At 43.1% G+C, this 16,987-nt stretch overlaps 1 protein-coding gene across 2 annotated transcripts in view; it reads left to right on the top strand.

Moving 5' to 3' along the window:
- The window catches only part of LOC104566978 (ADP-ribosylation factor-like protein 6), a 113,181-nt gene that overhangs the window by 22,109 nt on the left and 74,085 nt on the right, over window positions 1-16,987 (top strand). The window contains exon 1 of one of the 2 annotated variants that reach the window (XM_088533503.1): window positions 3,529-3,635. The exons of the other annotated variant lie outside the window; for it this stretch is intronic. Within the exon in view, the coding sequence (XP_088389629.1) occupies window positions 3,529-3,635 (107 nt within the window). Of the gene's footprint in view, window positions 1-3,528; window positions 3,636-16,987 lie in introns of those variants that run through there. 2 annotated transcript variants of the gene reach the window in all.

Here is a 16,987-nt window from a genome sequence, read left to right as displayed (position 1 = left end):
GTATACATCACAAATGATAGGGTGGAAAATAAATAGGAGAGGGTTTCAGAAGGATGATTTCAAGGTTGTAATTAGCACAGTGAACCTTGGCCGTAGGTGGCAGTGTTTAGGTCTTATCCGAAATAATAAATAATAGAGTTAACAGCTCTCTGTGACTCCGGTTAATAGCCCGAGCCGTTCCCAGCTGTCTTCCCCAGGCACGGAGGCATTTGAACGGTAGCAGCTGACCATGTGTCTCTCCTCTAAGCCACTCTCGGCAAATCAAACAGAGGAACAGTGTGTGCACAGCTAAAGGACACAGCGGAGGGCTGGGAAGCTGCGCGGTGCGAGCTCAGCAGCAAAAGGTCACAGCTAGATCAAAGTTAAATCCTCGAAATCCTTGCTAACATACTTCATCTGGGTAATACTATGCACCCGAGACAGACCCTCAGTTCTCTGGTACGCCTTCATTCCAGAATAAGCACAGAGTGGAAATTTAAGATCATCAGTATTTCTTTCCAGCATCTGGAAAGTGAAAACTGTCAAAAATGGCTAAGAGATAATATATGTGATGACTCCGTCTTAATTATGTCTGAGTTCATGGTCTCATGCTACCTACCAGAAACCTTGTCATAATATGTACTAGAAAGGAAAAAGGTAAGTAAAGGACCACCCATTATTAAAAAGCTACTTAAGTTTGTAGCACTTTTATTTCTGGATATGTTTTGGAAGATCCTGGAAAATGGGATTGCTAATTAAGTAAGAAAAAGTCATTGTGATAAAACAGTTTCATTGATAGATACTTTGTATCATGAGACCATTTTTTATTATAACAGCCCAACAAAGCAAACAGTTTGGGAACGCTTTTATCATTTAATAGTTGTGCTAAAATGTACTTGCAGGAAAAATGTTTAGTTTTGTGGTTTTAAGGCTACATTTCTCCCTGGCTATCTCTGCAAGATATTAGAAAAAGTCCAAATCTGCAAAAAAGTCCAATCTGTGAGAGAGGGCTCTTCATAAACAGTGTGATGAAAACTTGCTTTCCTTTTTCGTATCCAAACAAAAGAAGACTTGACTAAACATTTTAAAGACCCATAAATGGAAGGAAATTCAGAAAGCACATTTAGAATTTCGCCATCTGCTCACTCTAAAGCAGCCAGGGGAAGGGGGAGGTTTCCCTTGAGCACAACCATTATAATCTGAATTGCAGTAGAAAATGACAGGATATGGAATGGGCACAGCATTCTCCTCTCTTTTCTTTGACATAATGATTCAAGTGAACCTCTGGGCAGGATGAACTATGAAAAAAATGTGTATATAGACAGCTCAGAAGAGCCAAGGTTTGGCATTTTCCGCTTCTGTACTTTTGTTTCGCTCTGCAACTGTGTTTTAATGGTTTCTCTCTGCCTTGGGCAGTGCAATGTTACCTCGTATGGGCCACATCTGAGTATGCGAATTTGAGGCAGAAAGCACGGAGTTCCCCCATCTGTTTTGGCTTGCATGTGCTGTTCGTGTTGACAGCTGCGTTAATGCGCGGGGCCACCTGCCACAGGGTAGATGCTGCATCCTAGGGCAAATGCCTCCCTTTTCTGTCTTCATCAAAGCGATAGATGGCGAAAACTGGGTTCCTCTTGGCAGATCAGCTGGTGTCTCCCCTCTTAACATTTTAAATGTGTCTAATATATTTAATTCCGTTCAAAGCAGTACCCAGTGACTGCTGGGTACACACAAAGATTTGGATTGTCTAGCCTGCTTCACGTTTGTCTTTTACACTGATACGCTCTAATTATTTTGATCAGAATTTGCTTATGTGCTTCCACCAGAATTGTGATTTGCTGTAATGCTTCTGTGGGTTCCTTTTTTCATTTTTCTCTTTTTTTTTTTTTTTTTTTCCTTTTTGAGACAATGAAGAAAGGAAAAATAGATCTGAACACAAAATGTGACTGTTTGGGATTAGCATTTCTGCTGAGCCTGGTGCTTTGTTCTCAGGCAGGCACAGCCCTGGCCCCGCGGTGCCCCCCGGGCCTACGGACAGATTTCGGATGCAGTCAGGTGTTCGGACTGCCTATGTCTCTGCGTGCAAACCACTTACCTTGCTGCACTTAACTACATCCTGAGGTGGTTGTGTGGATTAACTGATGCTTAAGTCCTTTGAAGATACCGGATGCTTTATAAATGCTAATTATTATATTTAGCTTTGCTACAGCTCAGGGATTAGATCTTACTTAGGCAATATGTAGGGAAGCTGAGATGTATGTGGTAAAGAATTAAAAATAATAAACAGTCACTGAGAGCCTGAGTCTCGCTGCAGCCTGTTTGTGCAGTTCCCTTTAATTGCTTTTAATAAATTGCCACTCTTCTAATTTAGTTTTGGAGCCTTAATTACTTTTAGTTTGAATGTAAGAGGGGAACATTGTAAGGGTCTGTAGGGATTCATGTTATATTTGGTGACTGTAACTCATTGATTGTTGTTCCCCTAAGAATAGGCAACCGCGTTGGTATTCTCAAAATGTTTTTTTGTTTTGTTTTGTTTTCCTTTTTGTTTGTTTATTTTTGCCTCTAAGCTGGTCTGGCATAAAACACTGTGCAAGTTTGTGCTGGCTCGGGGCATTCTGCATCCCTGGGAAAGTCGTTTGCTCCGTGTCCAAATGCTGACAACCAGGCAGGACCTTTCTGTGCAGCAAGTGCTGGTCCCCTGGGTAAGGCTCGTGACAAGTCCTTGATGTACCCATCTCTACCAGGAGAAAAGCAGCAGGCTTTTGTAACCCGCAGAACATGGGGCTAGTCGCAATTCTGACCAACCTGCCCCTGTCTCTAAGACCCGGATCAGAGGTGTATGTAAGACCTTAAGTAGCAAGAGATGTCTGGGCATTTCTTAAGGACTGCTTATATCTGAGACAGTGGAAAGTGAACAGGAAAGCAGCCAGTAACCTATTTCCAGCTTTTAATTGCTGCCCATCTGCAGATGGGCCTGGAGTAGCAGCTTCATCTCCGCGTGGAGCTGCCCTCCCAGCAGGCGGGTGCTCCTGCAGCCTTGCCGGGAAGGTGAGCACCGGCAAAGCCTGCAGAGGACTGGGTTTGGAGAGGGGGAATCCAGGTGGGAAAGAAGGAGAACTTAAGAGAAAAGCAGAGGTGTTCATCAAGGAAAGAGGAGGTATCGTTCCGTATTTAAAACCTGGAGCTGCTCCTGGCGGAACTGCCAGGGAGGGTGTTGGCGGGCGGCGCGGAAGGCCCTACAGCCGCTTCCCTCATTCCTCACTTAGGAACTTTTGCCCGTTTCTTCCGTGCATTTGGAGCGAAGGAGGAAACGCGCGCGCTGCTCGCGCGGCGCCGCCGGCGCGGGCGGGAAGGAGGCCACGCCCCCGCGGAAGGGGGCGGGGCTTGCCGCCGTCGCCCGGGCGGCCGGCGCGAAGCCGGCGGGAAGGGGCGGGGCTCGCGAGGCCACGCCCGCCGAGGCGAGGGGGCGGGGCCTGCCGCCGCCCCGGGGACGCGGAGCCGGGCGGCAGCGGCGGCGCCTCCCGTCCCGTCCCGTCCCGCGCCCCGGCGGAGATGTCGGGCGGGGGCAGCCGCGGCGGCGGCGGCTCCTCCTGGCACGGCGCCTTCTCCCGCTTCTTCTCCCGCGGCTTCCCCCGCCAGCGCCCGGCCGGTGCCCCCAGGTACGTCGGGGAGCGGGGCCGGGGCGGCTGCTCGCGCGGCGGCGGGGAGCGCGGGGAGGGCGCGGGGAGGGCGCCGCTGTGGCGGGGCGGCGCGGCCGGGCCCCGCGGCAGGTGGGAGCCCGGGACGGCACCGCGGCGCGCTCGGCCCCTTCCGAGCGGAGCCGAGAGCCGCGGGAGGCCGCTCAGCGGCCGCGGCCCGGGCTGCGCGTTCGGGCCGGCTTTCACCCCGGCCCTCGTGGGGCGGCGGGGGGTGCGGGCTGGCCCTGGGGAGGAGCGCGGCGGGCAGCGCTGCCAGCCCGGCCCCCGGGGCCCCGCTCGGTGCCGCGCGAGCGTCTGTCACCGGGGCGAGCGCCGGGGCTCCCTGCGGGCCGGCGGGGCTGCGGGGGCTGCCCGGGGCTCCCTCCGGGCCGGCGGGGCAGGGGGGGCTGCCCGGGGCTCCCTCCGGGCCGGCGGGGCTGCGGGGGCTGCCCGGGGCTCCCTCCGGGCCGGCGGGGCTGGGACGGGGCTCGAGGGACCCTGGGCTCCTCAGCCCTCACCCGTCGTTTTCTCGTGGGGTCATGTGGACCAGGTGCTGCTGCAAATACAAACGTTACCGGCGTGTAAAATTGCAAATGCAAAATTCGTGGTCTGTGGCACCTTGGCTGTTAACACCTTTCTGGTGTAAGGAGCTTTTACAAGATGCAAAGTTTCTGAAACTTCTTGTCTTTTTCTTCCTCTTCCTTTTTTTTTTTTCTCCTCTTCATGGTGGCCAATTTCTCTGTGTACACAGAGAAAAACATAGCTAAAGTTTCCATTCTCTTTCTTGGCTCTAATGTACATGGATAAAGATGGTTTTTTGTTTACCTCCTGTGGTCTTATTTCACCCTGCACGCTCAGCATTTAACAGGTCAGTATTTCACCAAGGATCCACTGGCCGTTCATTAGTGTGAAATGTTACTTTTTATTTTCTGCAAAAAGCCAGAAGCAAGGCGGCTGAATCAGGAGCATCTTTACAGTTGCATGGCTGTCACACTGGGTGGCTGTGATTAAGGGAGAGAAGAAAGAAAAGGCACACAACTGGCTTAGGATATGAGAAGGCAAATGAAAGAGGTTTCATCTGACTCCTTGCCATCGCCTTGCCGTTGTGGTTCGGAATAAACAAAAACACATAGCGGTCGTGTTAGTAGGAAGGAGGGCGATTCCAGTTTGGTGGTTTGCGAGCTAAATAGGGTATCTGGCGCTTGCGCTGGTGGCAGACCTGCTCCGCTTAACTTGGGGCTGCAGCTGAGGATCTTTATCTAAATCACAGTTTCATTTCCTGCAGCCACGAGCCTTTCCTCTGTTAGGAAGTCAGGATAGGCCATGCAGATGTGGAGAGGCTTGGACTGCTCGGCCTTGTTCTTCAACTCCTTGCGTAGGTAGCTGCAGGGTGGCAGCTCCGATGCCTCTTGAGAGTGGAAGCAAAAAATCCCCGAGCTCTGAGGAGCCCCATTTGGTATGTTAAAGAGCTTTTTGTTGTGCCGGGCTGCAGCGAGTTTGGAATGCTGACGCTCTCCTATTTGCTTTGCACTGACAGCTTTCTTCGTAGATTAACTTAATTGCGTACATTAAACAGTGTCGGGTAGGAATGCGGGCCCGGGTTTGCCTGTCATGTTTATTTAGTGAGCTTTGCAGCGCAGAGAAATGCGCAGCCCAACAGAGTGCGTGTGCGTGGCGGGTCCAGCCTAAAACTGCTCTGGGTGTTCGTTCGTAGTGTGTGGAATAGACAAGGCAAACCGGGAAATACTTTTTTTTTCTTCTTTTTTCTTTTTTTTTTTGAAGCATCACGAGTGGTGTGTACAATAGGATGGTTAATTTATTTCCTATTGAAAGTACCATCGTGCTGTACATTGGAACCTGGCTGAATTTGAAAACCGTAGGAAGGAGCATTAGCACTGGATCTTTTACCTAGTGTCGGTTTTCAGCAGAGCACAACAACAAACCAGAGGGGACAGAGAGAGCAAGATGTTATATCGGACCAAATATGCCCTCGGTGTACCTGCTTTGACCTCTAGAAACACGTACCATGCTTAATGTAGCCTCTGTAGAATACCAAGGTGCCTTGAACTTGAAAGGCTACATAAATGTCCCAAAGTGATTTTCCATCTGCTCCGGCAATCGAGGCAGCGGTGGCTGGAAGGAAGCCCCGAGTGGAGCTTTCCTCTCCCCTCCGCCCCACAGCTGCCCCCTCAACTCCAAATGGCTGGAGCTCTCACCAGTTCTGTCTCCAGGCGTTGTGTTCAGGTTTAGCTTTAAAAAACAACTGTGGCCCTCCTTTAAGACAGGAGGAAAGGAGGGGGGGTCCAGGAATTACACTGTTTGTTAATCAGTGTCTTAGACTCTTCTGAGAACCTCATTTCACTAAGAGCTTATGCTAATAACTTACGCTTGCAGCAATTTGTAGCTCTGATGAACATGAGAATTGCTTGAAGCTTTCCTTAAAAACTAATCCATGTGGACTAGATGGGAGTCTTGTGGTGGCAAAAAATACAGAGCATCTGTTAAGGGCTTACTTTGCTTTTACGTAAAACTTGAAAGAAATATGAAGTATCTTTCACCTAGGCGTGCTTGCTTAAGTGCATTCTGCAGAATTAGGATTTTCGCCTTGAATATGGGATTTGTGTTTTTCATCTCAGTTTTTTAATCAGTACCTTGCATCAAAAAGTTGCTATGCTCATCCTGGTTATTTGATATTTTTCACTATTGCAGCAGGAGTCTGTTGCTCATTTATTTACTTAACTGGGTGTTTCTTTAGTCCATCTACATGAAGATGTGGCTTTTATGGTGTAAATCAATTCACTGTGGATTCTGTCAGAAATACAAAAATGGCTCCTGCATCTCAGCAATTGTCCTGGTGTAGATAAACATGAATGACCTAAAAAGAAGATGCCCAAGAGGTGGACGCTTCCAGCGGATCGTTTCACTTTACTCCGAAGTTGCCACTAAAATTGCCTATGAACTACATGTGTATTATTAATTGTTCTGTGTAACATTTAGCAAGTTAATTTCACGCTTATCTTATCCCTTTGAAGTGCCATTAGCCAATCAAGTAAATGTCAACAGAATTTTGCTTTTGTTGCCTCTGTCTAGATACCTCTTTTCCATCACTGAAGTGTACCAGAGATATGGAACAGTTGAAGAGCAATCTTTTATTTGGGTTTGAAGGCTTTTCTTTTTTTAACTGAGATTATTGTTCAGTTCCTGAGTTCATCCATTAGTTTCTAACTAAGAGCTTCCAGAGATGGAAGAACTGTGTTTATGCTGCCCAAGGAGAGATTAAAGAGTCTTTTTCTTCCTTTGGGACTGGCGGTCATTGTTCCTGTTTATAAAGCACATGTATTTGTGTAGTTTAAAAAAAAACTGTGCATTTGGGGACAGCATGGAATTGAAAGGGGAGTAATACATTTCAAGCTAGTTTATTTCTAAGTTACTACCTCCTGGCTGGCTTTGATTCACATTCTGTTTGCATCTTAGATTTTTCCAGCAAACAATGGGATTCTTCTGTCACTGCTTTCTAATAAAGAAACTCCGCTCTTCAAAAAGCAGAGTATGATTTTTTTTCTTCATTTGTAAATACACATCAGAGACGGTGATTTGTGGATCCAGCAAGGGAACTGCTCCAGTGATTTAGAAGAATTAAAATTAGCTTTACTAAAGCAAGACACGCTATGAGGAGTATTTGTTTGTTAGTTTATTTTTCTTTTTTGCTGTTATAAGGCTTCCTGGATTTTTCTGTCATATACCTTTTATTCCGGGATAATTCGTGGGCACAGCAGAAGCAGAGGCCCTGATTGAGCAAGGTGCCTCAGTGGTTGCCTGCGTTCAAATAAGTAAATGGTGCTGTGTATTTTAGTGGGAATACTTGTTTAATTAGAATGAGGCATTTCCCTAAAGCTCCCTTGTGGAGCTGAGGCCAAAAGGAGCAAGTCCAGCCTCTGGCCCTGTACTTGGGAGACATTTCCTAAAGGAAACGCTATCGGAGTATTAATTGCAATAGTAGCACCCACTGGAAGAAGGAAAACAGTCTGTCTTTGTTTACTATTTAATGTTAACATTATTGTTGCCTTTCCAATTATAGGTTTAAATGCTAGAGTCAATACAAAAATATTTCTAAAATATCTATGAACATTCAGTTTTAAAGAATGCCTTTACAAAGTAAAAACTTACCAATCTTCTCATCTGGTTGACAAAAGACTCACAGATGACAAAACCAAATGTAGAAATGTGTTTCTGTGAGGACTGTAGTCCTGCTTACTGGAACTTTCCAAAAGACTCAAAACCCAGCTACTGCTTTTATTTTTTGGAGGGTTTTTTTTTTTTTGTACTTCATATACAACAAATTCAATTAGTATGTACTGTTACACTTGGAGTCAGTTGCACAGCACAATATTGGTTAGCCAGTAGGCCTGCCAATGAAAGTATTTTCATTTCTAAAGTCAGTTTTATGGGTTGTAACTGACTTTATAGTGTCTCTTTGAAGACTTATTTTAAGATCAGAAATGCAAAGTGATGGCAAAAACAGTTCGTGAATTTCCATCTGGCACCCGTCTTGTGGCCTGAAATATGCTCTCTAATTGTGTTAATGTAATATCCGTGATTTGGCTTTGTTTGAAATGTAGCCTTGTTTTTTTTTTTTTTTAATATTTCAGCATTTCTCTAATTGCAAAAATGGCTTCCTGAAGGCACTGTATCTCTTGAGCAGTTTGGAGATCTCGGGATCCAGGGCGGAGGAACCCTGGGTAGATCTGAGCTTTGCCAGTGCTGGTGACAGTGATGTGGTGGGGAAGAATGTGCATGGAATATTTTCTTGTGAGCACATGGAGAGCAAATGCAGGAAAAAAAATCATCAGTAGCAACAGTCTTTGTAATATTTAATGGATGATTAAAAAATAGCCATTGAACTTACTTGGGTTGAAAGAAAAAGGCATGCTTTCAACTTGAAAGAGAGAATCTGATAATAACAGGAAAGTTTCTGTAGGATACATCTGAATGTATCTTTTTGTGATTAAAAATCGGAGAACTGAGAATTACTTTCCTATATTTTTTTCCTTTAGAAAAGAAAGCAATTATTGCTCCTTTAAAGCTTTCTTGAAGGTTTTGTTAGTTGGGATGGGGGCCAGGGGAGTTGTTGGGTGTGAGTTTTTTCAGTATTCTCTAGTTCTGTGTCATTTTTAAGTACCCTTGTCGGTCCTAACACCTGCACACATGTGCCATTTGGAAAGCTATGTATAATAGACTGTCTATTCTGTCCTATATTTTAATTTTGATAAATGTAAATAGTTTATAAATCTGTTCCTGATATTCTACCAAGTTTACGTGCAAGCAGTCAGTGACATATTTATTTCACTTAACCTATCAGACGAGTAAATAAAGAGTGGGTTCTAAATTGGTATTCGTTGCTATGCCTGACAGATGCCAGAAGAGAACTGTTGATGTAATGTTATAATCCTACTGTCCAATAACAAATAGCCTCTGCTCAGAAACAATTTGTATTTCTTTTCTCTAGCCTTTGTACGGCTGTTCAATTCCCTTACATGTACAACAGATTAAGCTATTCAGCAAGGGTGATCGTGGACCATTCCGCTTGGTGCTAGCCTTTACATTTAAAGGAGAGTGCTCAGCATAAAGATGCATAATTGGATTCTTGCATTTCTAATACGAGTTTACAAAAAACAATTGTTTTAAAATCATTTGATAAAGAAAAGGGTTTTTTTCAATTGCGTTTTGCAAAAGATTTAAGAAGTACTTTTTATACTGAGCCACTCGCTGTAGCTTACATATAGCATATAGAAAGCAGTGCTGCTAATGTAGCTTTGACGTGCAAGCAGAACAAAAACAACATGTAAATAAGCATCATAAACAGGTCTGAGAGAAAGAATTGTTTCAGTTAAAACAGTCTGAATTGCTTAATGCAATAAGCAAATAATAATATAATTAAACCAATTTTCAGGTGAGAATGTTTAAATGAATATAATGTTATTCCAAAGCTTTAATTCTATTCAAAAACTTAATCAGCTGATTGGAACATTTTTCTTGCCTAAAGTCCCAGTCTCTTTATTATTCTGACTTAATTTTCTCCTTCCTTGCCCTTCTCGGCATTCTTTTTCTCCCACTTCCCTCCTCCTTTATTTTAAATGAAATAACAGCGTTGCTTTCCTTTGACTCTCTAATTTCAAGCTCACTGACTTGTTTTTATAATTTCTATTTATCTTAATGTCTTTACAGCTCCTCCTATGTGTGTGGCCTAAGTTTAAGCACGAAAGTAGATGCCAGAAACTTCACATTCAAATTTCTGTTGAAACATTCACTTCCTCTTAAGATGAACCCAAACAGCATTGCCAGAGAATATGGGAAGACTTGTCACTGCTATTAATATTTCATTTCCCAGGAATACTGTTAGTCTCAGGAATCTGGCTCTGAAGTTGGCCAAAAATTTTCATTTTGAAGCTTTTCAGAAAGGGCAGCATTCTATTTAGTGGAGGAAAAAAATCAGGAAAAAAAAAAGAGCTCTTAGTTCATTGTAAAAATGTTAGCATCTTGATTTTCTTTTTTCTTGCTCTCAGTTAACAGTATTTTGACTGATACAGAAGAGTTAATATTTATTTTATCTTTTTGGTGGTAATTGTCCAAAACACCTTCAACTTGCAGTAAGTTACAATAAGCAAAAGCAACATTGACTCTTTTACTTCTTTTCTAGATTTGTTTTTTGAACAATTGCAAGTAATGAAAAGAAGTGATTCTGGGAAGAAACATTTTTGAGAATAGGACATAAACTCTTTTTTATTTTTCCTAGGTTTCTAGGTTCTTTTTTATAGTTTCTAGGTTTTTAAAAATGTTTTGAACACAACAAACAGAATTTGGAAATTTAAATGCATTTAATATTTTTATCTCCCATTTAGATAACCAGGACCTTGACTGATGTGCAAAGCAAAATATATCAGTACCTTGCTTATGCTCTCTCAAAAGGCCCCCTTGCAATGTCCTTCAGCAATAATTAAAAATCTTTTTATGAAAAAAAAAAGATTTCAATTGATTACAACTGAAGCGATTCTGAATTTCTCAATATTTCAAAGCAGTATATGTGAATCTTAGCACCTTACTCATAACTTTAAGACCTAGCTTGTTACCATTGCCACTTCCAGATCATTTAATTTCACTACCCTGTTTGTATGCTTGTTCACTATTATTAATTATATGCCACAAAAGTTTGACACCTATTTTTTTTAACTTAATGTGTTATTCTGATAGTTACCCTCATTTCATAGTACACGTCACTGTAAAAGTGAGAATTTAGAATCTTAAATAAAGTGTTGGCATTTTACCTGCACTTTTAAGTCTCTTGTCTCCACCAGATTTAAAGCAGAAAGAATGAAAAGTTGATTTACCAAGACTTCAAGGTGACCTGTGAAGTTAATAAACATGATGTTGATGCTGTCATCACTGGAAGATGGGAATTGTCAAATTTGACATGGGAATTATCAAATTCGACTTTAAGAAAAAAAAAATGACATATTTAATTGCTGTCATAGTGTGTTCAGATTCTTCAGGACACCTGATTTGGTGCTACTTGATGTTCTTCTTAAAGTAATTGTAATTTCAGTGGGCTAAAATGAACAACTTGAGGAATATCAAAAAAGTTGGACATGGAAAATCATTTTCTACTTGACATATTTTAAGAGATTTCCCAGGAAATATTACTTAAATCAATTTACTCAATAACTTTGCAAGTAATTCGAAAGAAAACAAATTGTAGGTTATAAAGTTGCAGAAGGCATGAGTATATGGTTTGGTAAGTGTTGACGACAGCAAATCGTGTTCTCCAAAGTGTTTGAAAAGGGCTGGATAGAAAGTTGTCTGACTAGAAAGAAAAATGTAGCCATCACTTACCATGTATATGAAACTATTGCAGAAATGGACTAAATGGCTCTTGTCACCTGATCATGAAATCCCAAAGGAAAGTGATGGCTGAGAGAAAGTGATTCTTGGCTGTATAAATAACAGGGTACATGTACTCCATGGGTAAACTCTAGCTACTTGACTAGTGGTTCTAATTGAAGTGTCCACGGTTTATTTTGAAAAAGATGCTGACAAACTGGAAAGGTCTCTGCGAGGAGCTGCAAGCAGTTTGGTATCTGGAAAGCTTCCCTCACGTAATGACACTGTGAGGAGCTCAGTAGCATTTAGTCTGTCTAAGAGAAGGTTTAGAAGTGATGGGATTACAGTTTGAGGCCTGGGTCTGCCTCAGGGTATATAACTACTGAAGGAAATGAGAGTTAAGTGCTTCATGTCAAAGTAGACCTGTGACTTGAAAAAGATATTTGAAGTAGAGGACTTTTTAATCTCTCTAGCACAGGTTGATCACATAGCTGTGAGATTAAGCATGACACATTCAGACTAGTAAGGAAGACTAATATTTAGCAGTGAACGTGATTAACCCGGAAAAATCTTATTTACAAATGTGGTAGGTTTTCCGTTGCTCGATATTTTTATTTGTTTATATTTTTATTATTTTTTTTTCTAACCAGAACTCAATGTCTTTCAGTGTGGTATTAGACTTGATGCAGATCTTTTGAAATGTAATGATCTAGTTTATGCAGACAACCAGCCTCAGTGATCATAATGGTCTGTATACACAGAAAAATACTGCTCATAAGGTTTCTGTCATCTTTTTAAATACCACTTGGAAGTTGCAACAGAGAGGAAACCAATACTAGCTAGCCTATGGCACCGTGCAAATGTATAATAAAAGTTTCATAAACTGCTGCTGATCTGAGGATATAGTTTTAGATTCTCTGTAATGTGCTGAACCTTCTTGAAGATTTTGGTCCTGCACATCTATATTTGATAGGTCTATTAGACTTAAAATTTTCCTCTTACTCATATTCTTCAGGGAGGCTCTCAACTTTTTAAAAAATACTTGGATGATATAGGTTTTTGTTAGCAATATCTCTCTGGCTTTGAAATACTCTGTTTGAAGATCGCCACTGGATGCATCATTGTGTTGCCATTAAATAAAATTGGAAAGTCAACACGTCAAAATCAAATGAGGTTTAATTTTCTAGAGAAGAACATTACTTTCTAAGAGAAGGATAAAAGGCAGTGGTAGAGAACCGAAAGCATCCAAGAAGCTGGCAAGATGGCAAAGGCTAAAATGACAGCCTTAGTGAAGACCACACTGGAGAGTGAATTGGATCATCAATCCCAAAACAAAAAACTATCATTTTTAAGGAAAACTGTTTTGGAATTATGGGAAGGAGATGTCACAAGTGAGGTCATAAAACCTGGAGAGAAGGATATATGTATAGGTCAGACTTAGACCTATGTAGAATCTTCTGCCCCCTTGGTACCCCATAGCATCTTCCAATTTGGGCCTTGTTTTTTTTCCTACTATTAAGAGCTGCCATGTAAAGTGTCTGCAATTTCTGATTTAATTCTGAGAGAGGATGAGTTAAAAATAAATGATGTTAGCCTAACGTAAAGATGGTTTGATTGTTCGAGGAGTGATCTGGGCCTGAAAAGGGAGATAGTAAATTCAGGGAGAGCACCAGCCTACCTTGTGATGGGCTCTCGGCTGCAAGAAAAGTGAGTTCTGCCTAGCCAGAAATGACTGCTTCTAAATAGTCGAAAGGAAGAGAAGAAGGCAGGGTTGACACCTGGATGTGTAGGTACAATGTTGTTAGAGTTGAACAGCGCTTGTGTTCAGCAGTTCCCTTTTCTGAGACCAGCGATTGCTTCTTAAATTCCCTGTTCCCAAACAATCGGTGGCAGATATGTCACAAGAGGGACGTACAGCTGGTTTCACTTTGCATCTGGTCAGCCTTATCAGAAGGCGCATACTTGCATTTCGTGGTGCTTCTGTAGTGCCTACAGCCCGTTTTATCTAACAGGGCACATTCCCACCCTGCTGCGCGTGCTCGGGATGGATGGAAAATAACCATTTGTCTTTCCCAAAGTGATCTCTAACCTTTCCCGTACAAATATACTGATTAAAAATTTGGGTCAAAAATCTGCTTCTGTTTAAGACACCACCTGTTCCAGTATTATAGAAAGGTCAAAACCAATTTCAGCAGCAGAGCAACAGAAAGCATAAAGGAAGGTTTATTCAGAAGATACAGAATGGGATCTATTATAACTTTAGTATAATCTGGATTATTGAAAGAATAAGTGTGATATTAATCAGGGTAGGCAGAACTGTAGACAAGAGCAGTAAAGCAGTTAAGGAGAAGAAAAAAGTCCGTCTACCTTAGCTGAAGATGAACCTGTTGATGTCGGATGCACTGATGTGTATGAAAGAAAAGAAACCTAACCAAAATATCAGTAGGAAGATGACAGGTTGGGAGGCCTGGCTTCTAGTCATTTCCACTGTATTTATTCTAGACAAGTTATTTAATGTTTCTTTTTTATTTGTTTGGGGAGGAGGAGTTTGTGGGGGGAATGGCAGCTTGGTTCTATTTTGATTTATCCATAAAATAAAAATACATTTGCCTAAACATGCAAACAAGCAGTTGTGAGAATTCGTGAATGACTTCCTTTGTAGTGAAGAAGTTCATGGAAGCAAGTTGGAGGGCTGAGGTATTTTCTCTTATCCTAGCATTATGCTTTGCTCTTTCCCTAATGAGTAATCAGGGTAGACTTGAAACATTTCTTTCCCCTCCAGTATCTCAAGCCTTGATGCTGTTGGAGTAGTTGGCATCATCTGGGTATAGGAGTGCTGCAGGCAGGCTATGTCCCCATTTCCTGAACATAATTGTGATCCTGTCTCCTGAAGATGCCTCTTTAGGGAGAAGATGGAATGCCCTATGACCAGTGAATAAGTTTCAAGGCATTTTGTTGTTAAGAGTTGTTGTTAAAATCACAGATTCACAGAATGGTTGAGGTTGGAAGGGACCTCTAGAGATCATCTAGTCCAACCCTCCTGCTCAAGCAGGGACTCCTAGAGCACGTGGCACAGGGTGGCAGCCAGGCAGGTTTTGAAGAAACCAGAGAAGCCAGTCTCCTTCCAGAGAAGGAGACTCCACAGCCTCTGTGGGCAGTCTGTTCCAGGGCTCTGTGACCCTCACAGTAAAGAAGTTCTTCCTCACATGGCGACGGAACTTCTAGTGTTTCAACTTGTACCCATTCCTCCTTGTCCTGTCACTGACCACCACTGAGAAGAGTTTGGCCCCATCCTCACTACACTCACCCCTCAGGTATTTATACATATGGATAAGATCCCCTCTCGAACCTCTCTTCTCCAGGCTAAACGGGCCCAGCTCGCTTAGTCTTTTCTCGTAAGATAGATGCTCCAGTCCTTTAATCATCCTCCTGCCTGGGAGGGCTGGACCCTCTCTAGAAGCTCCATGCCCCTCTTGTCCTGGGGAACCCAGAACTGCCCCCAGTCCTCCAGGTGCGGCCTCACCAGAGCTGAGGAGAGGGGCAGGATCCCCTCCCTCGACCTGCTGGCAACGCTCCTCCTGATGCAGGCCAGAATCCCACTGGCTTTCTTGGCCACAAGGGCACGTTGCTGACTCATGGTTAACTTGGTCAACCAGGACTTCCAAACCCCTTTCTGCAGAGCTGCTTTCAGCAGGTCAGCCCCTAATCTGTACTGGTGCCTCCCCAGGTGCAGGACCCTGCACTTGCCCTTGTTGAACCTCATGAGGTTCCTCTCTGCCCAGCACTCCAACCTGTCTAGGTCTCTCTGAATGGCAGCACAGCCCTCGGGAGTGTCGGCCACTGCTCCCAATTTGGTGTCATCTGCAAACTTGCCGAGGGTGCACTCTGTGCCCTCGTCCAAGTCACTGATGAACAAGTTGAAGAGCACCGGGCCCAGTACTGATCCCTGCAGGACACCACTGGCCACAGGCCTCCAACTAGACTTGGCCCTCTGGTCTCTGACAGCCAGCCAGTCCTCAGTCCACCTTACTGTCCACTTGTGCAGTCCACGCTTCCGGAGCTTTCCTATGCAGTTGTTAAAGAGTGTTTGTGTTGTTATTTTTTATCTATCTTTTAAGAGTTTTTAGAACAAATATCTGGCATGTTTGAATCTGTGAACTCTAGGCATTTTTCTAGCTTCTGGTTAATAGTGTCCTATATCCAGGCATCTAAAATAATATAAGCATTTTGTGAAGCACGGGCTTGGACATTCTAGTTTTCCTGAGATTCATCTTCCACCTTTAGCAAGTGGAGAGCTGAAATCCCCTCCGAGCGCAGGCTGACCAATCCCTCAAAGCTGTGTCGGCAGTTAAGCACAGGCCTAACTTCGGATGTGCTCAGCTAGGGACAGCATGTCTGGTGCCAGGTATGGCACGGGGCTCTAGCAATGCACTGCTCCAGAAAAACGTGAAGCAAGCGGGTATCTCTACAGAGGCAAGTTTTAATAATGTAAATATAGCACAAGTATGACCAAAAAAAAAAAAAAGAAAATGTTCCTGATGAGCCTGTACATAGTATAAGTCTTTATTCTCACTTCCTAGCAAAGGCATCAAAATTGAGAGGTTTAGTATCATGTGGCAAACCTCATCTCATCCTCATCAAACCTCATTTAGCATCATTTATAACACCTTGTCCTGTAGAAGAAACTAATAAACGTCTAAATTATAATTATTGAATTTATAACAGCTATCCACTAATGATAGAATAGTGTGGGCATATGAATGCATTAAAAAAGCATAAATATTAGATGTCTTGCATATTTCCCAATAATTCAAACTGTGAATGCAGTAGTTTTAATAACTATGTTCACTGTGTCTCTGAATGAAGACTCAGCTGGACAGCATGACATGTCACATCCTAAGATTATGTGTGGCAGTTACATTAGCTCTCCTGTTTGGTTAAAAAAAAAAAAAAAAAAAAAGGGAACCAAGTGTTGTGTGTAGCCCTGTAAGCTTCTTCTGTATGGACAAAAAGAGAACAGACAGTGTTCCCAAACTAATGATTACTGACCATTACTGATGCATATGACGATGTGAGGGGGAAGAGGGGAATGCTAAATGTCGGGGTTGTTAGTGCCATGAAGTGATAAGCTATGTCATTAAGAGCCAGCCTATCCTCCAATTCCAAGTACAAATGCCACGTGTTGGTGTGGTACCACTGATATGCTGTTCTAGGCTGAAGAAGATAATCTTGGCACTTCTGGGGAAAATAAAACAGTTCTGTTCTAAACACCCCAAGAAGCCTGTTTTCTGCAAAGTGTATGTCGTGCTATGAACTTTACTTGCTCCATGTGAGTCATTTTGGTTCAGATGAGGCCCCCTTTAAAACTGAGCCCTGGCTAAGGGTATAGGTCCACAAAAACTAGCTTCAGTGGTGATGCTAGTGTAGTCATTCCTACTGGCTTCTTTTCCTGTCTCTTG

Source organism: Tinamus guttatus, unplaced genomic scaffold (genome assembly GCF_059628265.1).
Source record: "Tinamus guttatus ecotype Peru unplaced genomic scaffold, ASM5962826v1 Tinamus_guttatus_pri_ptg000035l, whole genome shotgun sequence".
Taxonomy (NCBI): Eukaryota; Metazoa; Chordata; class Aves; order Tinamiformes; family Tinamidae; genus Tinamus; species Tinamus guttatus.
The sequence above is the reverse complement of the archived record's forward strand: the minus strand, read 5'-3'. Positions and strand labels throughout refer to the sequence as shown.